At 55.5% G+C, this 24,232-nt stretch overlaps 3 protein-coding genes across 18 annotated transcripts; all 3 read right to left on the bottom strand.

Annotated features, from left to right (window-relative positions):
- Window positions 1-299: 299 nt before the first annotated feature.
- Window positions 300-5,904, bottom strand: LOC311424521 (protein KASH5-like). Of its 6 annotated transcripts, none has more exons than XM_084499790.1 (13): window positions 5,187-5,904; window positions 4,472-4,546; window positions 4,077-4,257; window positions 3,624-3,661; window positions 3,197-3,263; window positions 2,960-3,127; window positions 2,745-2,862; window positions 2,436-2,486; window positions 2,237-2,317; window positions 1,733-1,797; window positions 1,049-1,159; window positions 822-937; window positions 300-484 (listed from the first exon to the last, which is right to left on the bottom strand). In XM_084499790.1, exons 1-12 carry the CDS (start codon window positions 5,215-5,217, stop codon window positions 832-834), a joined length of 1,092 nt encoding a protein of 363 aa, XP_084355916.1. In that variant the 5' UTR covers window positions 5,218-5,904; the 3' UTR covers window positions 300-484; window positions 822-831. The 6 variants fall into 6 exon arrangements, 4 of the variants coding, with proteins under 4 accessions (XP_084355916.1, XP_084355917.1, XP_084355915.1 ...); XM_084499791.1 differs by lacking the exon at window positions 5,187-5,904 and adding an exon at window positions 4,696-4,826; XM_084499789.1 differs by lacking the exons at window positions 1,733-1,797; window positions 2,960-3,127; window positions 5,187-5,904 and having other exon boundaries at window positions 4,472-4,778.
- Window positions 4,844-13,736, bottom strand: LOC311424523 (protein KASH5-like). 6 transcript variants are annotated; one of them, XM_084499799.1, is made up of 13 exons: window positions 13,606-13,736; window positions 13,382-13,456; window positions 12,987-13,167; window positions 12,534-12,571; window positions 12,107-12,173; window positions 11,870-12,037; window positions 11,655-11,772; window positions 11,346-11,396; window positions 11,147-11,227; window positions 10,643-10,707; window positions 9,959-10,069; window positions 9,732-9,847; window positions 4,844-5,290 (listed from the first exon to the last, which is right to left on the bottom strand). In XM_084499799.1, the coding sequence occupies exons 1-12, from the start codon at window positions 13,628-13,630 to the stop codon at window positions 9,742-9,744; spliced, it is 1,086 nt and encodes a 361-aa protein (XP_084355925.1). In that variant the 5' UTR covers window positions 13,631-13,736; the 3' UTR covers window positions 4,844-5,290; window positions 9,732-9,741. The 6 variants fall into 6 exon arrangements, 4 of the variants coding, with proteins under 4 accessions (XP_084355925.1, XP_084355924.1, XP_084355923.1 ...); XM_084499798.1 differs by lacking the exon at window positions 4,844-5,290 and adding an exon at window positions 9,210-9,394; XM_084499797.1 differs by lacking the exons at window positions 4,844-5,290; window positions 10,643-10,707; window positions 11,870-12,037 and adding an exon at window positions 9,210-9,394 and having other exon boundaries at window positions 13,382-13,688.
- A 4,381-nt stretch (window positions 13,737-18,117) lies between these two features.
- Window positions 18,118-23,893, bottom strand: LOC311424522 (protein KASH5-like). Of its 6 annotated transcripts, none has more exons than XM_084499794.1 (13): window positions 23,005-23,893; window positions 22,290-22,364; window positions 21,895-22,075; window positions 21,442-21,479; window positions 21,015-21,081; window positions 20,778-20,945; window positions 20,563-20,680; window positions 20,254-20,304; window positions 20,055-20,135; window positions 19,551-19,615; window positions 18,867-18,977; window positions 18,640-18,755; window positions 18,118-18,302 (listed from the first exon to the last, which is right to left on the bottom strand). In XM_084499794.1, the coding sequence occupies exons 1-12, from the start codon at window positions 23,033-23,035 to the stop codon at window positions 18,650-18,652; spliced, it is 1,092 nt and encodes a 363-aa protein (XP_084355920.1). In that variant the 5' UTR covers window positions 23,036-23,893; the 3' UTR covers window positions 18,118-18,302; window positions 18,640-18,649. The 6 variants fall into 6 exon arrangements, 4 of the variants coding, with proteins under 4 accessions (XP_084355920.1, XP_084355921.1, XP_084355919.1 ...); XM_084499795.1 differs by lacking the exon at window positions 23,005-23,893 and adding an exon at window positions 22,514-22,644; XM_084499793.1 differs by lacking the exons at window positions 19,551-19,615; window positions 20,778-20,945; window positions 23,005-23,893 and having other exon boundaries at window positions 22,290-22,596.
- Window positions 23,894-24,232: the final 339 nt, after the last annotated feature.

Here is a 24,232-nt window from a genome sequence, read left to right as displayed (position 1 = left end):
TGGGGATTGCACGATGGGGACAAGGTAGTCCTGGAAGCACTGGGAATGGGGATAATGTGTGCACTGGGATGAAACTGGTGAGGACAGTGGGAGCACTGAGATCATGACAATAGGGAACTGGGATGGGGCTGAGAACACCCATAGGTGGCCCTGGAGTACACTGAGACATACTGGGACACAGTGGGCCCTGCTGCAACCCCAATGCTGCATGCCCTTCGTGCACCCCTACCCCACTCAAACTCCCGCCCAAATGACCCCCCCCCATAAAGGCCCCCCATTCACTCTGTGTGACGCAGGGCAGTGCTAGGCACAGCTTTATTCCTCCTTTTTGTGGGGCAGCACATACAGAGCCTCCCCAAGAAGAGGGATACTGTGGGGGAGGGGGACTTCATTGGGGGCATTCGCGTGCACCCCCATGCCCCATGGCACAGGGGTGAGTAGCTTCCATGGGGGCGGTCCAGTGCTATGCAGGGGGAGCTGCGACCTGGAAAAAGCAGAGGGGTGTTACCTGGGTGGCTGGCACTGCGGGATGGGGTGGCTGGGCTGGGGAAATGACCTGGTGCCTTGGCTCCCAGCCTGGCCCCTGCAGGTAAACTATAGGGCAGGGGGGCATTTATTGTGCCCCAAGCACTGTGCTCCGTCCCACAGCCCACCCACGCTTTGCCCTAGAGCCCCACACTCCACTCCGTAATTCTCCCCTCCATCCACTTTTCCGCCTAACCCCGCTCCACACTCACTCTACTCCACCTCCCCATGCGCTGCTGTACCCACTATGGGGCTTGGGCTTCCATGTGCCCCACAGCAGGGTCCGGTCACTTTACCTGGGTCTTCTCACAGTGGGGGGGATCTCAGGTAGCTCAGCTCCAGCCGTGGAGTGATGTGGGGCAGGAGGCAGAGCAGTGCCAGCAGCAGCACCAGTAGCAGGTGTGGGAGGAGCCTGCAGGGGCACTCAGTGGTCTGGGGGGAGATCTGGGGGGTGCAGTGCCCCTCCAAACCTCCCGGGCTTTTCCTGACCTGCAGTGTGGGGTGCTGTGGGACCCCCACTTACCACCATGTGCGCCGGCAGTTCTGGTTTACACACTGGGCTGGCTGTGGGGAACATGGTGATTGAGGGGGCGGTGATATGGCCGTTCCTCCTCTGCCCCCCGCTTGACATTTTCTGGGGGAAAAGATGTGATTCTGATGATTCCTACCTCCCTCCACGGCTCTGTGCTAAGCAGCTGTGCCTCGGGCTCTGGGGCTCGCCTGTGGGAGGAAGAGGCTGGGGGGCTGGAAACTGGGGCAGTGATTGGCATCGAGGGGGTGGCGGTGATGGGCACTGGGGGATGCGGGGAGGGCTGGAAAGTGGGGGTGGGGGGAAATGGGCAGTATGGGCAAGGGGTAGATGGGAATTCTGGGGGACCCAAAGCACCATGTGCCCTCACTCCAAGCCAGTGCAGGTTTGCAGGGGCCACACTTGTGTCCACGGTCTTTGCATGCCCACATTTTATTACAATTCTACCCATTTTTTTCCCTCCCATCTTCCTACTCCTTAAGATTCTGACCGCCCCGATTTCTAGCATGCAGCCCCAAAAAGCAGCTGGCGGCCGTCTGCCCTGACCTCCGCCTCACAAATAGGTATGGCGATTGAGGCTGAGCTAGAAGAAAGGATGAAAACGCAGATTTGGGAGTTTATAGGGGCATTTTCAGCCAGTGAGAGCCCTGTGTCCCCCCGAGTACCCACAGCACCTACGTGGCCAAAGCCTCCAGTGTCTGCCTCAGCAGTCTGTGGAGGCTGCTGATCTCCACTTGTAGCTCCTTGAGTTTGGGGGAAGAAAAAGACTTTGTTAAGCTTTCTCCCATTTCTCCTCTCCATTTTGCTGGATTTGGGGACTTTGTGGGGGCCATGCCCACACAGCGCCCTCGTAGTGCTGCAAAGCCTCCATCAGGTCCTGCATGCCACACATCATCTGCAGAACTGGGGGGAACAGCAACAAATTTGGGGTGCCGGTGGTGACTCCCATCCCTTTGGAGCCCTGGGGAGCCTTTTCACTTGAGGAGAGGGATCATGTTGCTCACCTTGGCGAAGGCCGATTGTAGCAGGACACCACAGCAACGCAGCAGGGCTGGAGGCTGTGGCCACATTGGCCTCCACAGATGGGCATAATGGGGGAGGGGCCGCCAGCCTCATGCGTTGTCCCCCCCCAGCTGAGGGAGCTGGTTTGTTAGCATGTGACAAGGCTCGGCTGCCTCTTACCTGCAGGATGGCATCCTTCTGTGCCTCTGGTGCCTGCAGATTCTCTTTTCTTCCCTTGGCCTCAGCGAGCAGCACTGAGTTCTGCTCCAGAGGAAAGTGGGTTGATACCCAGTGAGATTGGACTGAAGGCTGCTGGTGGTGCATTGGGGTGAGGGCACAGTGCTGCGGGGCACCCCTGGTTCTTTGTTCCCATCCTCACCGTCTGCTGAAGGCCGGTGACTTCCTCCAGAAGGCCATGCTGCTCCCTTTCCTGGAAGGGAAAAACTGTGCCATTAAGTTGCTGGGGGCAGCCCCATAATTTGCGGGGTTCAGCCCACTAGTTGGGGGGCATGCAACTGGAGGCTGCACACCACCAGGTCTGGCCCTGCTGAGGCCAACACAGCCTCACTGCCGAAGGCAGGGCAAAGGCCAGCGACCAGCAGCCAGGAGTCACCGCATCACCTTGGCATTGTTTTAAGAGGAAAAAAAGGGAAAATGAGCAACAGCAACAGAGTTGGGGGGCACTCACCAGACGCTGATTTTGTTCTATCAGGCCTCTCTTCTCCTCCTGGAGCTGTCTCACCTCATCCTCCAAGTCCTCCAGCTTTTGGCTGGATGCCCAGCCGTGCTCCAATGCCTGATGGGCCCTGCAAGAGACAGATGGCCGCTGGTAGTCACCCGGCAGCACTGCTGCAGAGACGCATCTGCAGCTTCCCACATGTCCCTGTCCCCTGTTCCCAGCACCTATGAGCGCCCCCTGAACGGTGGAGCTGCTCCGTCAGCTTTGCCACCTCCTCAGCCAGCTGGGCATTCAGCTCCTCAGCTGACTGCAGGGCACAGCGCAATGTGGCGTTCTGGCTGGCCAAGTGCTGGTTGGAGCGCTCCAGCTCCTCCTGGACACTCCTGGTGTCCCTGCAGTGAGATGAGGCTCATTAGCACCACTGAGGTGTGTTTTGAGAGCCCGATGATGCCAGTACCTACAAGGTCACGCTCTCTCTTTCGCCGCCATAGCCCTCAAGATCCAATGTGGCTGTGAGCACGCGAGGTCCTGGGAGAGTAGAGAGAGATGGGAATCTGCATCCATGGAGCCCCAGCAACAAAACCACAGTGCCACTGATGCTGTGAGCGTCTGTGAATCTGCCCCACCGCTCTGAATTGCTGCACCACACCTCCAATTGCTGCCTCATGTCTCATAGTTTCGCTACTCTCCACCCCACACTGTGGCATTCTGGCTGTACATGGGGTGGCTCAGTTGTTTGTGTGCGACTGCGTTTTCCACCAAAGCCCACACCCCGTGCACAGGAAAGAAGGAGGTGTTGCTCAGCTGGGGCTTTGAATTAGCAGTACTGCCAGCAGGCGCAGCATGGTTGGAATGGGCACTGATCTTTTTTCCGGTGCGGACACCTACCAGCTGTTACATCCAGCTCCTCAGCAGGCTGCGAGGCCCTGGAGAAAGAAAACCGTTGAAGCGTTGGTGGGAATCAGTGAGATGGGCACGTGGCACGGCGATGCTCTGCCACAATTCCCACCGGTGCTCTTGAACCAATTGGTGTCAGGGCATGGAGTCATAATTCCAGTATTTGGCTCCTGAAATGCCACTGTTGGGGCACAGAAATGCAATCCCATTATCTAGCTCCAGAAACGCCCAGTGTTGGGCTGCAGAGCCCGAATTCCCACGTTGCGACAGGTGTTGCAGGCGCAGAGCTGAAATGCCCACATTTAGCTTGAAATGCTAATGTGTCAAGGCACAGAGCCATAATTCCACTGTATGCTCCAGGCACACCCAGTGTCTGGGCGTGGAGCTGTAATGTCGCCATTTGAAGCACTGCCCCCGCTCGCCTCTTTTTCCCCAAGCGCTCACCTGTCCTGCTGACAGTGGGCGATCCACTCACGCATGACAGTGCGGAAGGTGGGCAGATCCAGGGCTACCCCTGCTGCCGTCAGCTCCAGCATCTGCCTGAGCTCCTGCAGCTGCTGCTCCTCGCCGCTACGCCCCGTCACGGCCTGCAGGTACTCCACGATGCGCCAGGCTGGCACCGCGCCTGCCATCAGAGGCAAAGCTCACCACATGCCCCGCATCTGTTGGGCAGCGCGCGCATCCACCGGGCTGCCTGTGCATCCACCCATTGGGCTCCAGCCCCCCGCGTATGTTCCCGTGACATCCCCCAGGTTCCGCGCGCCATTCAGAAGGTGGAAACAGGCACCACAGAGTGAGAAGGAGGCCACGGGGTGGAATCAGGGTCCCGGCGCTGCTACCTGTCTGCTCTGCGTCACAGGCAGCAAAGGCGCAGTCCAGCAGGGACTCCTCCAACCAGCCACCCTCGGCCTCGGCTGTGGGAGGGCAACAAGAGAGGTTACGGGGCCTGACGGGGTGCTGCCGGGCACGGCACGATGCCATGTGCACCTTTGAGGCCATGCTGGGGCCACCTCATTCTCTGGGGGGCCGCCTGACGCCCCTCTGGGCAGCAGGCAGTATGTACTTGCTGCGCTTTCTCTGCTCTCCATGCCCTCCCGGCACTGAGGGGACCCCAAGGCTTCTCCTCACAGCTGCGAGGGAACAGGCGCGAGCCCCGCCCACTTCCCGCCCTATCGGGGAAGGGGGCGTGGCTACTCTCAGCCCCCTCCCGCCACAGCCCAGCCAGGGCTTGGAGAAGGGCACCAGCAATGTGCTGAGCTTGCGAGGCCTCGGGCCTCTCTCTGGCCTGCTTGGGCTGAGCTTCTCCGCAGCACTGGGAGGCTTGGTTTCTCCTTTCTTTAATTGGAACAGCAGTCCCTCTACTGAGGAGGTGGCAAGCATCAACTGATAGAATGGACTGGGTTGGAAGGGACCTTCTAATTCCACCCCCCCTGCCACAGCCAGGGACACCTTCCACTACATCAGCTTGCTCAAAGCCCCATCCAACCTGGCTTTGAACACTTTCTGGGAAGGTGCATCCACAGTTTCTCTGGGCAACCTCTTCCTAGGACTCACCACCGTGATAAGAAAAGAATTTCTTCCTCATACGTCATCCTTTAAAATTCAAACCATTGCTCCTTGTTCTGTCATCACCCCTTCAAGCTGCTGAATGGTCCACCCTGACACACAGGAAGAAAGCAAAGTGGCTGGAGGCTGGCACAAACGCGAAAGTAACTCCTGACCAAAATCAACAGGAGAAGGAGACAGACTGGGACTGCTTCCCAGCCTCAAAGGCTTGGTTGTTCTGTACAGGAGAAACTCGTTACGGTTTGTGTGTTTAGGCAATGGGAGGGGATCGTGGGGCAAGCTCCTGGCTAGACAGAGGGTCTAAGTCCAGCTGCTGGGGGGGGATCCATATTGTAGGTGTGTCTGTGTAGGTGTATGTTTTCCTGGAAAATACCCTAATATACAAAGAGCCAAACATTCATTCACTGTGATCCCGGTTTTTGCTTGCTTTGTAGTATCACTGAGTGTTTCAGAGATGGTTCTTACAGTAATTCCTACCTGGGTTGGAAATTCCACTAAACAAATAACCTCCTTTAGTGCCTGTAGTGTACTGACACTCCTCACAATGTTACCTTATGAGAGTCACCACCATCACGGTGAGTCATCTGCACCCAACCATGAACAGGTGACAAAATGGAGCTTCAGTGCAGGGGGACCTTGGGAATCTCCAGCCTTCAGCCAAAAGAAACCTCCTGAAGTTGGCAAGGAGCAGTGGCCAGTGCTGCATGTGGGGCAGAATACCATCAGGGCAGGGCTGGGCCTGAGCAGCTGAGGGGGGACCCCGGGGAGAAGGGCCTGTGTGCTACGAGGACACCATAGGAGCCAGTGGGACATGCTGACAGGGAGCAAGGCCAGTTCCTTATGGGGCTGCATTAGGGGCAGCAGGGTCCCCCTCGACTCAGTGGCCCTGCATATGTCAGCCACTCTACAATGGTGTTTGTTCACACTTGGGGTATCATGCACAAGACAGGCATCCCACAGTCACTCCCAGGACAAGCCATAGTAGAACAAGTCCACTGCACAATAAAGAACCTGCTAGCAAAACAGAAACGGGGAGACTCAAGAGACACCACAGAATAGGTTAGCTAAAGTAATCTATGTTATGAATCATTTAACACTACCTTTTCAACATGAAGAGATACCACCCATTATTAATCATTTTAAGACAATGGAATCGGGACTAACATCAGTTAAAACAGGAAAAGTGATGGTGATGATGCGAAACTTGGATACCGGGGGGTGGGAAGGACTGTACGAGCTGATAACATGGTGGTGAGGGTATGCTTGTATCTCCACAGGACAAGGACCACAATGGGTACCAGCCCGTGGCGTGCGGCCTTGGTTAGGATCACCACCCTCCTCCACCTCTGCAATTTTGGTGCTGCATGGGTCTCAATCCATATATACATATCACCACTCTGAGCAGGGTGAGATGAGGTTAGAGCACGTAACAAGGGTTTCGGGTGTTTTCAGGTTAGGGTTTAGGGATTGGAGCTCACCTTTCAGGGTTAGGAACAGGCTTGCGGGGAGGGTTTACTGTTCTGCCTGTGATGTCTGGTCAGTGTTTTGAGGATGGGCTAGCTTTGTGGGTTAGGGTTTAATTTAGGGCTGGGGTGAGGGCTAGGTTTAAGGCCAGCATTTTCATGTGAGGGGTAAGGGCTAGGGATTAATGAGAACAAGTGGGTAAGAGTAAGGGTAAGAGACTGCAGGTTTGGGTTTGGGCTTCAAGGTAAGCTTTGAGGTGCTAGGGATTAGAACAGTGGGTTCCTGTTAGGCTGAGGGGTTGCATTTAGCATCAGATTAGAGCTTAAGGTTAGTGGTTATAAATAGGGAAATGGCCTAACACAAATGTTTTCATAGTCAGTGATGCAGCAGCAACAATATTACCTGAATGCCTTTTATATTTTAAAGTCTTTCCTCTCTGTTGGTCACTGTGGTGATTTTACTCAGGTGGGCAGCCGAGTTCCACCATGGCCGCTCTCTCACTCCACCTCCTCAAAGAGGAAAGGGGAGAAAATACGACAAAAACAGCTCAAGGTTTGACATAAGAATGACTTAATTAAAGGGAAAAGGGAGAGGAAAAGGAAAGGAAAAAAAAAAAAAGCAAGGGCCACGCAGAAGCATAGAGAGAAAGAAAAGCGGTTTCTCTCTACTTCCCGTTAATGAGTGATGTTTGGCCACGTCTTGGGAAGCAGGGCCTCAATACGTGTAGCGGTTGTTTGGGAGGACAGACGCTTCCACCACAAGAACTCCCCATCTCCTTCCCCCTTCCCACCTTTTATTGCTGAGTGTGATATCATATGGCATGGAATATCCCTTTGGTCGGTTTAGGTCAGCTGCCCTGGTGATGTCCCCTCCCCATCACTTGCCCACCCCAGCCTGCTGGCTCTTGGGAGCTTGGAGGGAGTCCTGATGTACTGCTAGCATTGCACGGCAATAGACACAACACTGGTGTGATACCAGTGCTGTTCTAGCTACACGTGCAGAGCACAGCACTCTGTGGGCTGCTGCAGGGAGAGGTGACTCCATCCCAGTCAGACCAGCACAGTCACAGAAATGACCTTTAGTGGGATGTAAAAGGACACATGCTGTAGAAAGCCCCCGCACTAAGGGAAATGAGAGCCCACTGCTTAATGAGGTGGGTGAACCTCATGAAGTTCAACAAAGGCAAGGTCCTGCACCTAGGGGGGAATAACCCCAAGCACCAGTACAGGCTGGGGGCTGACCTGCTGAAGAACAGCCCTGCAAAGAAGGACCTGGGGGTCCTGGAGGACAGCAGGCTGACCATCAGTCAACAATGTGCCCTTGTGGCCAAGAGGGACAATGGTATCCTGGGGTGCGTTCAGAAGAGTGTTGCCAAAAGGTCAAGGAATGTGATCCTCCCCTCTGCTCAGCCCTGGGGAGGCATCACCTGGAGTCCTGTGTCCAGTTCTGGGCTCCCCAGTATAAGAGGAACATGGAACTCCTGGAGTGAGTCCAGTGGAGGGATACAAAGATGATTAAGGGCTTGGAGCATCTCTCATACAAAGAAAGGCTGAGAGAGCTGGGTCTGTTTAGCTTGGAGAAGACTGAGAGGGAATCTTATCAATGTGTACAAATATCTGAAGAGAGGGTGTCAAGAGGAAGGGGCTGCACTCTTTTTGGGGGTGCCACATTTCTTTACTGTAAGGATGACAGAGCACTGTAACAGGTTATCCAGAGAGGTTGTGGAGTCTCCTTCTTTGGAGATATTCAAAAACATGACAGGTTGTTGGTCAGGGTAGCAAATGTGCAGCTTATAAGTCTGGATGTGCACAAGAACAATCGAATCCCCACCTGCTCAATGTTCCTATCAAGGAACATTGGAAGAACCTGAAAGACCACCGGTAGAAGCAAATGAGAATACTTACTTTCAGGAATCCTGGAGTTCTGGGAAATAGTGTGGATAAGTTGTGGGTGCCTCTTTTTTTTTTTTTTAATATAATGGATATGTAGGTTTACGTTATATACAGCCACTGCAGCCTGAACAGTTCAGCACACACACTAAGTGGAGCCATCCCCTGCACGTTCGGCGCTGCAATGAAAGAACGCCTGCTTTCTGACACTCCGATTTGCATCTCAGAGAGTTTCTTTGACTGACTTTTACAGTAACAGGTGGGCCTGCGCCCAGATGCGACACTGGCCGCACTGGGAATGGGGATAATGGGGTTCTGGGAGCACTGGCATCAGGACATAGGCACTAGAAGGGACACAATGGGGATTGCACGATGGGGACAAGGTAGTCCTGGAAGCACTGGGAATGGGGATAATGTGTGCACTGGGATGAAACTGGTGAGGACAGTGGGAGCACTGAGATCATGACAATAGGGAACTGGGATGGGGCTGAGAACACCCATAGGTGGCCCTGGAGTACACTGAGACATACTGGGACACAGTGGGCCCTGCTGCAACCCCAATGCTGCATGCCCTTCGTGCACCCCTACCCCACTCAAACTCCCGCCCAAATGACCCCCCCCCATAAAGGCCCCCCATTCACTCTGTGTGACGCAGGGCAGTGCTAGGCACAGCTTTATTCCTCCTTTTTGTGGGGCAGCACATACAGAGCCTCCCCAAGAAGAGGGATACTGTGGGGGAGGGGGACTTCATTGGGGGCATTCGCGTGCACCCCCATGCCCCATGGCACAGGGGTGAGTAGCTTCCATGGGGGCGGTCCAGTGCTATGCAGGGGGAGCTGCGACCTGGAAAAAGCAGAGGGGTGTTACCTGGGTGGCTGGCACTGCGGGATGGGGTGGCTGGGCTGGGGAAATGACCTGGTGCCTTGGCTCCCAGCCTGGCCCCTGCAGGTAAACTATAGGGCAGGGGGGCATTTATTGTGCCCCAAGCACTGTGCTCCGTCCCACAGCCCACCCACGCTTTGCCCTAGAGCCCCACACTCCACTCCGTAATTCTCCCCTCCATCCACTTTTCCGCCTAACCCCGCTCCACACTCACTCTACTCCACCTCCCCATGCGCTGCTGTACCCACTATGGGGCTTGGGCTTCCATGTGCCCCACAGCAGGGTCCGGTCACTTTACCTGGGTCTTCTCACAGTGGGGGGGATCTCAGGTAGCTCAGCTCCAGCCGTGGAGTGATGTGGGGCAGGAGGCAGAGCAGTGCCAGCAGCAGCACCAGTAGCAGGTGTGGGAGGAGCCTGCAGGGGCACTCAGTGGTCTGGGGGGAGATCTGGGGGGTGCAGTGCCCCTCCAAACCTCCCGGGCTTTTCCTGACCTGCAGTGTGGGGTGCTGTGGGACCCCCACTTACCACCATGTGCGCCGGCAGTTCTGGTTTACACACTGGGCTGGCTGTGGGGAACATGGTGATTGAGGGGGCGGTGATATGGCCGTTCCTCCTCTGCCCCCCGCTTGACATTTTCTGGGGGAAAAGATGTGATTCTGATGATTCCTACCTCCCTCCACGGCTCTGTGCTAAGCAGCTGTGCCTCGGGCTCTGGGGCTCGCCTGTGGGAGGAAGAGGCTGGGGGGCTGGAAACTGGGGCAGTGATTGGCATCGAGGGGGTGGCGGTGATGGGCACTGGGGGATGCGGGGAGGGCTGGAAAGTGGGGGTGGGGGGAAATGGGCAGTATGGGCAAGGGGTAGATGGGAATTCTGGGGGACCCAAAGCACCATGTGCCCTCACTCCAAGCCAGTGCAGGTTTGCAGGGGCCACACTTGTGTCCACGGTCTTTGCATGCCCACATTTTATTACAATTCTACCCATTTTTTTCCCTCCCATCTTCCTACTCCTTAAGATTCTGACCGCCCCGATTTCTAGCATGCAGCCCCAAAAAGCAGCTGGCGGCCGTCTGCCCTGACCTCCGCCTCACAAATAGGTATGGCGATTGAGGCTGAGCTAGAAGAAAGGATGAAAACGCAGATTTGGGAGTTTATAGGGGCATTTTCAGCCAGTGAGAGCCCTGTGTCCCCCCGAGTACCCACAGCACCTACGTGGCCAAAGCCTCCAGTGTCTGCCTCAGCAGTCTGTGGAGGCTGCTGATCTCCACTTGTAGCTCCTTGAGTTTGGGGGAAGAAAAAGACTTTGTTAAGCTTTCTCCCATTTCTCCTCTCCATTTTGCTGGATTTGGGGACTTTGTGGGGGCCATGCCCACACAGCGCCCTCGTAGTGCTGCAAAGCCTCCATCAGGTCCTGCATGCCACACATCATCTGCAGAACTGGGGGGAACAGCAACAAATTTGGGGTGCCGGTGGTGACTCCCATCCCTTTGGAGCCCTGGGGAGCCTTTTCACTTGAGGAGAGGGATCATGTTGCTCACCTTGGCGAAGGCCGATTGTAGCAGGACACCACAGCAACGCAGCAGGGCTGGAGGCTGTGGCCACATTGGCCTCCACAGATGGGCATAATGGGGGAGGGGCCGCCAGCCTCATGCGTTGTCCCCCCCCAGCTGAGGGAGCTGGTTTGTTAGCATGTGACAAGGCTCGGCTGCCTCTTACCTGCAGGATGGCATCCTTCTGTGCCTCTGGTGCCTGCAGATTCTCTTTTCTTCCCTTGGCCTCAGCGAGCAGCACTGAGTTCTGCTCCAGAGGAAAGTGGGTTGATACCCAGTGAGATTGGACTGAAGGCTGCTGGTGGTGCATTGGGGTGAGGGCACAGTGCTGCGGGGCACCCCTGGTTCTTTGTTCCCATCCTCACCGTCTGCTGAAGGCCGGTGACTTCCTCCAGAAGGCCATGCTGCTCCCTTTCCTGGAAGGGAAAAACTGTGCCATTAAGTTGCTGGGGGCAGCCCCATAATTTGCGGGGTTCAGCCCACTAGTTGGGGGGCATGCAACTGGAGGCTGCACACCACCAGGTCTGGCCCTGCTGAGGCCAACACAGCCTCACTGCCGAAGGCAGGGCAAAGGCCAGCGACCAGCAGCCAGGAGTCACCGCATCACCTTGGCATTGTTTTAAGAGGAAAAAAAGGGAAAATGAGCAACAGCAACAGAGTTGGGGGGCACTCACCAGACGCTGATTTTGTTCTATCAGGCCTCTCTTCTCCTCCTGGAGCTGTCTCACCTCATCCTCCAAGTCCTCCAGCTTTTGGCTGGATGCCCAGCCGTGCTCCAATGCCTGATGGGCCCTGCAAGAGACAGATGGCCGCTGGTAGTCACCCGGCAGCACTGCTGCAGAGACGCATCTGCAGCTTCCCACATGTCCCTGTCCCCTGTTCCCAGCACCTATGAGCGCCCCCTGAACGGTGGAGCTGCTCCGTCAGCTTTGCCACCTCCTCAGCCAGCTGGGCATTCAGCTCCTCAGCTGACTGCAGGGCACAGCGCAATGTGGCGTTCTGGCTGGCCAAGTGCTGGTTGGAGCGCTCCAGCTCCTCCTGGACACTCCTGGTGTCCCTGCAGTGAGATGAGGCTCATTAGCACCACTGAGGTGTGTTTTGAGAGCCCGATGATGCCAGTACCTACAAGGTCACGCTCTCTCTTTCGCCGCCATAGCCCTCAAGATCCAATGTGGCTGTGAGCACGCGAGGTCCTGGGAGAGTAGAGAGAGATGGGAATCTGCATCCATGGAGCCCCAGCAACAAAACCACAGTGCCACTGATGCTGTGAGCGTCTGTGAATCTGCCCCACCGCTCTGAATTGCTGCACCACACCTCCAATTGCTGCCTCATGTCTCATAGTTTCGCTACTCTCCACCCCACACTGTGGCATTCTGGCTGTACATGGGGTGGCTCAGTTGTTTGTGTGCGACTGCGTTTTCCACCAAAGCCCACACCCCGTGCACAGGAAAGAAGGAGGTGTTGCTCAGCTGGGGCTTTGAATTAGCAGTACTGCCAGCAGGCGCAGCATGGTTGGAATGGGCACTGATCTTTTTTCCGGTGCGGACACCTACCAGCTGTTACATCCAGCTCCTCAGCAGGCTGCGAGGCCCTGGAGAAAGAAAACCGTTGAAGCGTTGGTGGGAATCAGTGAGATGGGCACGTGGCACGGCGATGCTCTGCCACAATTCCCACCGGTGCTCTTGAACCAATTGGTGTCAGGGCATGGAGTCATAATTCCAGTATTTGGCTCCTGAAATGCCACTGTTGGGGCACAGAAATGCAATCCCATTATCTAGCTCCAGAAACGCCCAGTGTTGGGCTGCAGAGCCCGAATTCCCACGTTGCGACAGGTGTTGCAGGCGCAGAGCTGAAATGCCCACATTTAGCTTGAAATGCTAATGTGTCAAGGCACAGAGCCATAATTCCACTGTATGCTCCAGGCACACCCAGTGTCTGGGCGTGGAGCTGTAATGTCGCCATTTGAAGCACTGCCCCCGCTCGCCTCTTTTTCCCCAAGCGCTCACCTGTCCTGCTGACAGTGGGCGATCCACTCACGCATGACAGTGCGGAAGGTGGGCAGATCCAGGGCTACCCCTGCTGCCGTCAGCTCCAGCATCTGCCTGAGCTCCTGCAGCTGCTGCTCCTCGCCGCTACGCCCCGTCACGGCCTGCAGGTACTCCACGATGCGCCAGGCTGGCACCGCGCCTGCCATCAGAGGCAAAGCTCACCACATGCCCCGCATCTGTTGGGCAGCGCGCGCATCCACCGGGCTGCCTGTGCATCCACCCATTGGGCTCCAGCCCCCCGCGTATGTTCCCGTGACATCCCCCAGGTTCCGCGCGCCATTCAGAAGGTGGAAACAGGCACCACAGAGTGAGAAGGAGGCCACGGGGTGGAATCAGGGTCCCGGCGCTGCTACCTGTCTGCTCTGCGTCACAGGCAGCAAAGGCGCAGTCCAGCAGGGACTCCTCCAACCAGCCACCCTCGGCCTCGGCTGTGGGAGGGCAACAAGAGAGGTTACGGGGCCTGACGGGGTGCTGCCGGGCACGGCACGATGCCATGTGCACCTTTGAGGCCATGCTGGGGCCACCTCATTCTCTGGGGGGCCGCCTGACGCCCCTCTGGGCAGCAGGCAGTATGTACTTGCTGCGCTTTCTCTGCTCTCCATGCCCTCCCGGCACTGAGGGGACCCCAAGGCTTCTCCTCACAGCTGCGAGGGAACAGGCGCGAGCCCCGCCCACTTCCCGCCCTATCGGGGAAGGGGGCGTGGCTACTCTCAGCCCCCTCCCGCCACAGCCCAGCCAGGGCTTGGAGAAGGGCACCAGCAATGTGCTGAGCTTGCGAGGCCTCGGGCCTCTCTCTGGCCTGCTTGGGCTGAGCTTCTCCGCAGCACTGGGAGGCTTGGTTTCTCCTTTCTTTAATTGGAACAGCAGTCCCTCTACTGAGGAGGTGGCAAGCATCAACTGATAGAATGGACTGGGTTGGAAGGGACCTTCTAATTCCACCCCCCCTGCCACAGCCAGGGACACCTTCCACTACATCAGCTTGCTCAAAGCCCCATCCAACCTGGCTTTGAACACTTTCTGGGAAGGTGCATCCACAGTTTCTCTGGGCAACCTCTTCCTAGGACTCACCACCGTGATAAGAAAAGAATTTCTTCCTCATACGTCATCCTTTAAAATTCAAACCATTGCTCCTTGTTCTGTCATCACCCCTTCAAGCTGCTGAATGGTCCACCCTGACACACAGGAAGAAAGCAAAGTGGCTGGAGGCTGGCACAAACGTGAAAGTAACTCCTGACCAAAATCAACAGGAGAAGGAGACAGACTGGGACTGCTTCCCAGCCTCAAAGGCTTGGTTGTTCTGTACAGGAGAAACTCGTTACGGTTTGTGTGTTTAGGCAATGGGAGGGGATCGTGGGGCAAGCTCCTGGCTAGACAGAGGGTCTAAGTCCAGCTGCTGGGGGGGGATCCATATTGTAGGTGTGTCTGTGTAGGTGTATGTTTTCCTGGAAAATACCCTAATATACAAAGAGCCAAACATTCATTCACTGTGATCCCGGTTTTTGCTTGCTTTGTAGTATCACTGAGTGTTTCAGAGATGGTTCTTACAGTAATTCCTACCTGGGTTGGAAATTCCACTAAACAAATAACCTCCTTTAGTGCCTGTAGTGTACTGACACTCCTCACAATGTTACCTTATGAGAGTCACCACCATCACGGTGAGTCATCTGCACCCAACCATGAACAGGTGACAAAATGGAGCTTCAGTGCAGGGGGACCTTGGGAATCTCCAGCCTTCAGCCAAAAGAAACCTCCTGAAGTTGGCAAGGAGCAGTGGCCAGTGCTGCATGTGGGGCAGAATACCATCAGGGCAGGGCTGGGCCTGAGCAGCTGAGGGGGGACCCCGGGGAGAAGGGCCTGTGTGCTACGAGGACACCATAGGAGCCAGTGGGACATGCTGACAGGGAGCAAGGCCAGTTCCTTATGGGGCTGCATTAGGGGCAGCAGGGTCCCCCTCGACTCAGTGGCCCTGCATATGTCAGCCACTCTACAATGGTGTTTGTTCACACTTGGGGTATCATGCACAAGACAGGCATCCCACAGTCACTCCCAGGACAAGCCATAGTAGAACAAGTCCACTGCACAATAAAGAACCTGCTAGCAAAACAGAAACGGGGAGACTCAAGAGACACCACAGAATAGGTTAGCTAAAGTAATCTATGTTATGAATCATTTAACACTACCTTTTCAACATGAAGAGATACCACCCATTATTAATCATTTTAAGACAATGGAATCGGGACTAACATCAGTTAAAACAGGAAAAGTGATGGTGATGATGCGAAACTTGGATACCGGGGGGTGGGAAGGACTGTACGAGCTGATAACATGGTGGTGAGGGTATGCTTGTATCTCCACAGGACAAGGACCACAATGGGTACCAGCCCGTGGCGTGCGGCCTTGGTTAGGATCACCACCCTCCTCCACCTCTGCAATTTTGGTGCTGCATGGGTCTCAATCCATATATACATATCACCACTCTGAGCAGGGTGAGATGAGGTTAGAGCACGTAACAAGGGTTTCGGGTGTTTTCAGGTTAGGGTTTAGGGATTGGAGCTCACCTTTCAGGGTTAGGAACAGGCTTGCGGGGAGGGTTTACTGTTCTGCCTGTGATGTCTGGTCAGTGTTTTGAGGATGGGCTAGCTTTGTGGGTTAGGGTTTAATTTAGGGCTGGGGTGAGGGCTAGGTTTAAGGCCAGCATTTTCATGTGAGGGGTAAGGGCTAGGGATTAATGAGAACAAGTGGGTAAGAGTAAGGGTAAGAGACTGCAGGTTTGGGTTTGGGCTTCAAGGTAAGCTTTGAGGTGCTAGGGATTAGAACAGTGGGTTCCTGTTAGGCTGAGGGGTTGCATTTAGCATCAGATTAGAGCTTAAGGTTAGTGGTTATAAATAGGGAAATGGCCTAACACAAATGTTTTCATAGTCAGTGATGCAGCAGCAACAATATTACCTGAATGCCTTTTATATTTTAAAGTCTTTCCTCTCTGTTGGTCACTGTGGTGATTTTACTCAGGTGGGCAGCCGAGTTCCACCATGGCCGCTCTCTCACTCCACCTCCTCAAAGAGGAAAGGGGAGAAAATACGACAAAAACAGCTCAAGGTTTGACATAAGAATGACTTAATTAAAGGGAAAAGGGAGAGGAAAAGGAAAGGAAAAAAAAAAAAAGCAAGGGCCACGCAGAAGCATAGAGAGAAAGAAAAGCGGTTTCTCTCTACTTCCCGTTAATGAGTGATGTTTGGCCACGTCTTGGGAAGCAGGGCCTCAATACGTGTAGCGGTTGTTTGGGAGGACAGACGCTTCCACCACAAGAACTCCCCATCTCCTTCCCCCTTCCCACCTTTTATTGCTGAGTGTGATATCATATGGCATGGAATATCCCTTTGGTCGGTTTAGGTCAGCTGCCCTGGTGATGTCCCCTCCCCATCACTTGCCCACCCCAGCCTGCTGGCTCTTGGGAGCTTGGAGGGAGTCCTGATGTACTGCTAGCATTGCACGGCAATAGACACAACACTGGTGTGATACCAGTGCTGTTCTAGCTACACGTGCAGAGCACAGCACTCTGTGGGCTGCTGCAGGGAGAGGTGACTCCATCCCAGTCAGACCAGCACAGTCACAGAAATGACCTTTAGTGGGATGTAAAAGGACACATGCTGTAGAAAGCCCCCGCACTAAGGGAAATGAGAGCCCACTGCTTAATGAGGTGGGTGAACCTCATGAAGTTCAACAAAGGCAAGGTCCTGCACCTAGGGGGGAATAACCCCAAGCACCAGTACAGGCTGGGGGCTGACCTGCTGAAGAACAGCCCTGCAAAGAAGGACCTGGGGGTCCTGGAGGACAGCAGGCTGACCATCAGTCAACAATGTGCCCTTGTGGCCAAGAGGGACAATGGTATCCTGGGGTGCGTTCAGAAGAGTGTTGCCAAAAGGTCAAGGAATGTGATCCTCCCCTCTGCTCAGCCCTGGGGAGGCATCACCTGGAGTCCTGTGTCCAGTTCTGGGCTCCCCAGTATAAGAGGAACATGGAACTCCTGGAGTGAGTCCAGTGGAGGGATACAAAGATGATTAAGGGCTTGGAGCATCTCTCATACAAAGAAAGGCTGAGAGAGCTGGGTCTGTTTAGCTTGGAGAAGACTGAGAGGGAATCTTATCAATGTGTACAAATATCTGAAGAGAGGGTGTCAAGAGGAAGGGGCTGCACTCTTTTTGGGGGTGCCACATTTCTTTACTGTAAGGATGACAGAGCACTGTAACAGGTTATCCAGAGAGGTTGTGGAGTCTCCTTCTTTGGAGATATTCAAAAACATGACAGGTTGTTGGTCAGGGTAGCAAATGTGCAGCTTATAAGTCTGGATGTGCACAAGAACAATCGAATCCCCACCTGCTCAATGTTCCTATCAAGGAACATTGGAAGAACCTGAAAGACCACCGGTAGAAGCAAATGAGAATACTTACTTTCAGGAATCCTGGAGTTCTGGGAAATAGTGTGGATAAGTTGTGGGTGCCTCTTTTTTTTTTTTAATATAATGGATATGTAGGTTTACGTTATATACAGCCACTGCAGCCTGAACAGTTCAGCACACACACTAAGTGGAGCCATCCCCTGCACGTTCGGCGCTGCAATGAAAGAACGCCTGCTTTCTGACACTCCGATTTGCATCTCAGAGAGTTTCTTTGACTGACTTTTACAGTAACAGGTGGGCCTGCGCCCAGATGCGACACTGGCTGCACTGGGAATGGGGATAATGGGGTTCTGGGAGCACTGGCATCAGGACATAGGCACTAGAAGGGACACAATGGGGATTGCACGATGGGGACAAGGTAGTCCTGGAAGCACTGGGAATGGGGATAATGTGTGCACTGGGATGAAACTGGTGAGGACAGTGGGAGCACTGAGATCATGACAATAGGGAACTGGGATGGGGCTGAGAACACCCATAGGTGGCCCTGGAGTACACTGAGACATACTGGGACACAGTGGGCCCTGCTGCAACCCCAATGCTGCATGCCCTTCGTGCACCCCTACCCCACTCAAACTCCCGCCCAAATGACCCCCCCCCATAAAGGCCCCCCATTCACTCTGTGTGACGCAGGGCAGTGCTAGGCACAGCTTTATTCCTCCTTTTTGTGGGGCAGCACATACAGAGCCTCCCCAAGAAGAGGGATACTGTGGGGGAGGGGGACTTCATTGGGGGCATTCGCGTGCACCCCCATGCCCCATGGCACAGGGGTGAGTAGCTTCCATGGGGGCGGTCCAGTGCTATGCAGGGGGAGCTGCGACCTGGAAAAAGCAGAGGGGTGTTACCTGGGTGGCTGGCACTGCGGGATGGGGTGGCTGGGCTGGGGAAATGACCTGGTGCCTTGGCTCCCAGCCTGGCCCCTGCAGGTAAACTATAGGGCAGGGGGGCATTTATTGTGCCCCAAGCACTGTGCTCCGTCCCACAGCCCACCCACGCTTTGCCCTAGAGCCCCACACTCCACTCCGTAATTCTCCCCTCCATCCACTTTTCCGCCTAACCCCGCTCCACACTCACTCTACTCCACCTCCCCATGCGCTGCTGTACCCACTATGGGGCTTGGGCTTCCATGTGCCCCACAGCAGGGTCCGGTCACTTTACCTGGGTCTTCTCACAGTGGGGGGGATCTCAGGTAGCTCAGCTCCAGCCGTGGAGTGATGTGGGGCAGGAGGCAGAGCAGTGCCAGCAGCAGCACCAGTAGCAGGTGTGGGAGGAGCCTGCAGGGGCACTCAGTGGTCTGGGGGGAGATCTGGGGGGTGCAGTGCCCCTCCAAACCTCCCGGGCTTTTCCTGACCTGCAGTGTGGGGTGCTGTGGGACCCCCACTTACCACCATGTGCGCCGGCAGTTCTGGTTTACACACTGGGCTGGCTGTGGGGAACATGGTGATTGAGGGGGCGGTGATATGGCCGTTCCTCCTCTGCCCCCCGCTTGACATTTTCTGGGGGAAAAGATGTGATTCTGATGATTCCTACCTCCCTCCACGGCTCTGTGCTAAGCAGCTGTGCCTCGGGCTCTGGGGCTCGCCTGTGGGAGGAAGAGGCTGGGGGGCTGGAAACTGGGGCAGTGATTGGCATCGAGGGGGTGGCGGTGATGGGCACTGGGGGATGCGGGGAGGGCTGGAAAGTGGGGGTGGGGGGAAATGGGCAGTATGGGCAAGGGGTAGATGGGAATTCTGGGGGACCCAAAGCACCATGTGCCCTCACTCCAAGCCAGTGCAGGTTTGCAGGGGCCACACTTGTGTCCACGGTCTTTGCATGCCCACATTTTATTACAATTCTACCCATTTTTTTCCCTCCCATCTTCCTACTCCTTAAGATTCTGACCGCCCCGATTTCTAGCATGCAGCCCCAAAAAGCAGCTGGCGGCCGTCTGCCCTGACCTCCGCCTCACAAATAGGTATGGCGATTGAGGCTGAGCTAGAAGAAAGGATGAAAACGCAGATTTGGGAGTTTATAGGGGCATTTTCAGCCAGTGAGAGCCCTGTGTCCCCCCGAGTACCCACAGCACCTACGTGGCCAAAGCCTCCAGTGTCTGCCTCAGCAGTCTGTGGAGGCTGCTGATCTCCACTTGTAGCTCCTTGAGTTTGGGGGAAGAAAAAGACTTTGTTAAGCTTTCTCCCATTTCTCCTCTCCATTTTGCTGGATTTGGGGACTTTGTGGGGGCCATGCCCACACAGCGCCCTCGTAGTGCTGCAAAGCCTCCATCAGGTCCTGCATGCCACACATCATCTGCAGAACTGGGGGGAACAGCAACAAATTTGGGGTGCCGGTGGTGACTCCCATCCCTTTGGAGCCCTGGGGAGCCTTTTCACTTGAGGAGAGGGATCATGTTGCTCACCTTGGCGAAGGCCGATTGTAGCAGGACACCACAGCAACGCAGCAGGGCTGGAGGCTGTGGCCACATTGGCCTCCACAGATGGGCATAATGGGGGAGGGGCCGCCAGCCTCATGCGTTGTCCCCCCCCAGCTGAGGGAGCTGGTTTGTTAGCATGTGACAAGGCTCGGCTGCCTCTTACCTGCAGGATGGCATCCTTCTGTGCCTCTGGTGCCTGCAGATTCTCTTTTCTTCCCTTGGCCTCAGCGAGCAGCACTGAGTTCTGCTCCAGAGGAAAGTGGGTTGATACCCAGTGAGATTGGACTGAAGGCTGCTGGTGGTGCATTGGGGTGAGGGCACAGTGCTGCGGGGCACCCCTGGTTCTTTGTTCCCATCCTCACCGTCTGCTGAAGGCCGGTGACTTCCTCCAGAAGGCCATGCTGCTCCCTTTCCTGGAAGGGAAAAACTGTGCCATTAAGTTGCTGGGGGCAGCCCCATAATTTGCGGGGTTCAGCCCACTAGTTGGGGGGCATGCAACTGGAGGCTGCACACCACCAGGTCTGGCCCTGCTGAGGCCAACACAGCCTCACTGCCGAAGGCAGGGCAAAGGCCAGCGACCAGCAGCCAGGAGTCACCGCATCACCTTGGCATTGTTTTAAGAGGAAAAAAAGGGAAAATGAGCAACAGCAACAGAGTTGGGGGGCACTCACCAGACGCTGATTTTGTTCTATCAGGCCTCTCTTCTCCTCCTGGAGCTGTCTCACCTCATCCTCCAAGTCCTCCAGCTTTTGGCTGGATGCCCAGCCGTGCTCCAATGCCTGATGGGCCCTGCAAGAGACAGATGGCCGCTGGTAGTCACCCGGCAGCACTGCTGCAGAGACGCATCTGCAGCTTCCCACATGTCCCTGTCCCCTGTTCCCAGCACCTATGAGCGCCCCCTGAACGGTGGAGCTGCTCCGTCAGCTTTGCCACCTCCTCAGCCAGCTGGGCATTCAGCTCCTCAGCTGACTGCAGGGCACAGCGCAATGTGGCGTTCTGGCTGGCCAAGTGCTGGTTGGAGCGCTCCAGCTCCTCCTGGACACTCCTGGTGTCCCTGCAGTGAGATGAGGCTCATTAGCACCACTGAGGTGTGTTTTGAGAGCCCGATGATGCCAGTACCTACAAGGTCACGCTCTCTCTTTCGCCGCCATAGCCCTCAAGATCCAATGTGGCTGTGAGCACGCGAGGTCCTGGGAGAGTAGAGAGAGATGGGAATCTGCATCCATGGAGCCCCAGCAACAAAACCACAGTGCCACTGATGCTGTGAGCGTCTGTGAATCTGCCCCACCGCTCTGAATTGCTGCACCACACCTCCAATTGCTGCCTCATGTCTCATAGTTTCGCTACTCTCCACCCCACACTGTGGCATTCTGGCTGTACATGGGGTGGCTCAGTTGTTTGTGTGCGACTGCGTTTTCCACCAAAGCCCACACCCCGTGCACAGGAAAGAAGGAGGTGTTGCTCAGCTGGGGCTTTGAATTAGCAGTACTGCCAGCAGGCGCAGCATGGTTGGAATGGGCACTGATCTTTTTTCCGGTGCGGACACCTACCAGCTGTTACATCCAGCTCCTCAGCAGGCTGCGAGGCCCTGGAGAAAGAAAACCGTTGAAGCGTTGGTGGGAATCAGTGAGATGGGCACGTGGCACGGCGATGCTCTGCCACAATTCCCACCGGTGCTCTTGAACCAATTGGTGTCAGGGCATGGAGTCATAATTCCAGTATTTGGCTCCTGAAATGCCACTGTTGGGGCACAGAAATGCAATCCCATTATCTAGCTCCAGAAACGCCCAGTGTTGGGCTGCAGAGCCCGAATTCCCACGTTGCGACAGGTGTTGCAGGCGCAGAGCTGAAATGCCCACATTTAGCTTGAAATGCTAATGTGTCAAGGCACAGAGCCATAATTCCACTGTATGCTCCAGGCACACCCAGTGTCTGGGCGTGGAGCTGTAATGTCGCCATTTGAAGCACTGCCCCCGCTCGCCTCTTTTTCCCCAAGCGCTCACCTGTCCTGCTGACAGTGGGCGATCCACTCACGCATGACAGTGCGGAAGGTGGGCAGATCCAGGGCTACCCCTGCTGCCGTCAGCTCCAGCATCTGCCTGAGCTCCTGCAGCTGCTGCTCCTCGCCGCTACGCCCCGTCACGGCCTGCAGGTACTCCACGATGCGCCAGGCTGGCACCGCGCCTGCCATCAGAGGCAAAGCTCACCACATGCCCCGCATCTGTTGGGCAGCGCGCGCATCCACCGGGCTGCCTGTGCATCCACCCATTGGGCTCCAGCCCCCCGCGTATGTTCCCGTGACATCCCCCAGGTTCCGCGCGCCATTCAGAAGGTGGAAACAGGCACCACAGAGTGAGAAGGAGGCCACGGGGTGGAATCAGGGTCCCGGCGCTGCTACCTGTCTGCTCTGCGTCACAGGCAGCAAAGGCGCAGTCCAGCAGGGACTCCTCCAACCAGCCACCCTCGGCCTCGGCTGTGGGAGGGCAACAAGAGAGGTTACGGGGCCTGACGGGGTGCTGCCGGGCACGGCACGATGCCATGTGCACCTTTGAGGCCATGCTGGGGCCACCTCATTCTCTGGGGGGCCGCCTGACGCCCCTCTGGGCAGCAGGCAGTATGTACTTGCTGCGCTTTCTCTGCTCTCCATGCCCTCCCGGCACTGAGGGGACCCCAAGGCTTCTCCTCACAGCTGCGAGGGAACAGGCGCGAGCCCCGCCCACTTCCCGCCCTATCGGGGAAGGGGGCGTGGCTACTCTCAGCCCCCTCCCGCCACAGCCCAGCCAGGGCTTGGAGAAGGGCACCAGCAATGTGCTGAGCTTGCGAGGCCTCGGGCCTCTCTCTGGCCTGCTTGGGCTGAGCTTCTCCGCAGCACTGGGAGGCTTGGTTTCTCCTTTCTTTAATTGGAACAGCAGTCCCTCTACTGAGGAGGTGGCAAGCATCAACTGATAGAATGGACTGGGTTGGAAGGGACCTTCTAATTCCACCCCCCCTGCCACAGCCAGGGACACCTTCCACTACATCAGCTTGCTCAAAGCCCCATCCAACCTGGCTTTGAACACTTTCTGGGAAGGTGCATCCACAGTTTCTCTGGGCAACCTCTTCCTAGGACTCACCACCGTGATAAGAAAAGAATTTCTTCCTCATACGTCATCCTTTAAAATTCAAACCATTGCTCCTTGTTCTGTCATCACCCCTTCAAGCTGCTGAATGGTCCACCCTGACACACAGGAAGAAAGCAAAGTGGCTGGAGGCTGGCACAAACGCGAAAGTAACTCCTGACCAAAATCAACAGGAGAAGGAGACAGACTGGGACTGCTTCCCAGCCTCAAAGGCTTGGTTGTTCTGTACAGGAGAAACTCGTTACGGTTTGTGTGTTTAGGCAATGGGAGGGGATCGTGGGGCAAGCTCCTGGCTAGACAGAGGGTCTAAGTCCAGCTGCTGGGGGGGGATCCATATTGTAGGTGTGTCTGTGTAGGTGTATGTTTTCCTGGAAAATACCCTAATATACAAAGAGCCAAACATTCATTCACTGTGATCCCGGTTTTTGCTTGCTTTGTAGTATCACTGAGTGTTTCAGAGATGGTTCTTACAGTAATTCCTACCTGGGTTGGAAATTCCACTAAACAAATAACCTCCTTTAGTGCCTGTAGTGTACTGACACTCCTCACAATGTTACCTTATGAGAGTCACCACCATCACGGTGAGTCATCTGCACCCAACCATGAACAGGTGACAAAATGGAGCTTCAGTGCAGGGGGACCTTGGGAATCTCCAGCCTTCAGCCAAAAGAAACCTCCTGAAGTTGGCAAGGAGCAGTGGCCAGTGCTGCATGTGGGGCAGAATACCATCAGGGCAGGGCTGGACCTGAGCAGCTGAGGGGGGACCCCGGGGAGAAGGGCCTGTGTGCTACGAGGACACCATAGGAGCCAGTGGGACATGCTGACAGGGAGCAAGGCCAGTTCCTTATGGGGCTGCATTAGGGGCAGCAGGGTCCCCCTCGACTCAGTGGCCCTGCATATGTCAGCCACTCTACAATGGTGTTTGTTCACACTTGGGGTATCATGCACAAGACAGGCATCCCACAGTCACTCCCAGGACAAGCCATAGTAGAACAAGTCCACTGCACAATAAAGAACCTGCTAGCAAAACAGAAACGGGGAGACTCAAGAGACACCACAGAATAGGTTAGCTAAAGTAATCTATGTTATGAATCATTTAACACTACCTTTTCAACATGAAGAGATACCACCCATTATTAATCATTTTAAGACAATGGAATCGGGACTAACATCAGTTAAAACAGGAAAAGTGATGGTGATGATGCGAAACTTGGATACCGGG

This window comes from Aythya ferina (assembly GCF_964211825.1).
Source record: "Aythya ferina genome assembly, chromosome: 28".
Classification (NCBI taxonomy): Eukaryota; Metazoa; Chordata; class Aves; order Anseriformes; family Anatidae; genus Aythya; species Aythya ferina.
The sequence above is the reverse complement of the archived record's forward strand: the minus strand, read 5'-3'. Positions and strand labels throughout refer to the sequence as shown.

Coding starts and splice junctions, on each gene's coding strand:
- LOC311424522 (XM_084499794.1), bottom strand. CDS start 23,035: ATGAGGAAGAAATTCTTTTCTTATCACGGTG. Junction 21,082..21,441: donor GGAGCTGGATGTAACAGCTG/GTAGGTGTCCGC, acceptor CTACTCTCCCAG/GACCTCGCGTGCTCACAGCC. Junction 18,978..19,550: donor ACACTGGAGGCTTTGGCCAC/GTAGGTGCTGTG, acceptor CTTTTCCCCCAG/AAAATGTCAAGCGGGGGGCA.
- LOC311424521 (XM_084499790.1), bottom strand. CDS start 5,217: ATGAGGAAGAAATTCTTTTCTTATCACGGTG. Junction 3,128..3,196: donor GAAAGAGAGAGCGTGACCTT/GTAGGTACTGGC, acceptor ATCTCACTGCAG/GGACACCAGGAGTGTCCAGG. Junction 938..1,048: donor AACTGCCGGCGCACATGGTG/GTAAGTGGGGGT, acceptor GTGCCCCTGCAG/GCTCCTCCCACACCTGCTAC.
- LOC311424523 (XM_084499797.1), bottom strand. CDS start 13,541: ATGGCCTCAAAGGTGCACATGGCATCGTGCCGTGCCCGGCAGCACCCC. Junction 13,168..13,381: donor CTGTGACGCAGAGCAGACAG/GTAGCAGCGCCG, acceptor CTCTGATGGCAG/GCGCGGTGCCAGCCTGGCGC. Junction 12,572..12,986: donor GCCCACTGTCAGCAGGACAG/GTGAGCGCTTGG, acceptor TTCTTTCTCCAG/GGCCTCGCAGCCTGCTGAGG.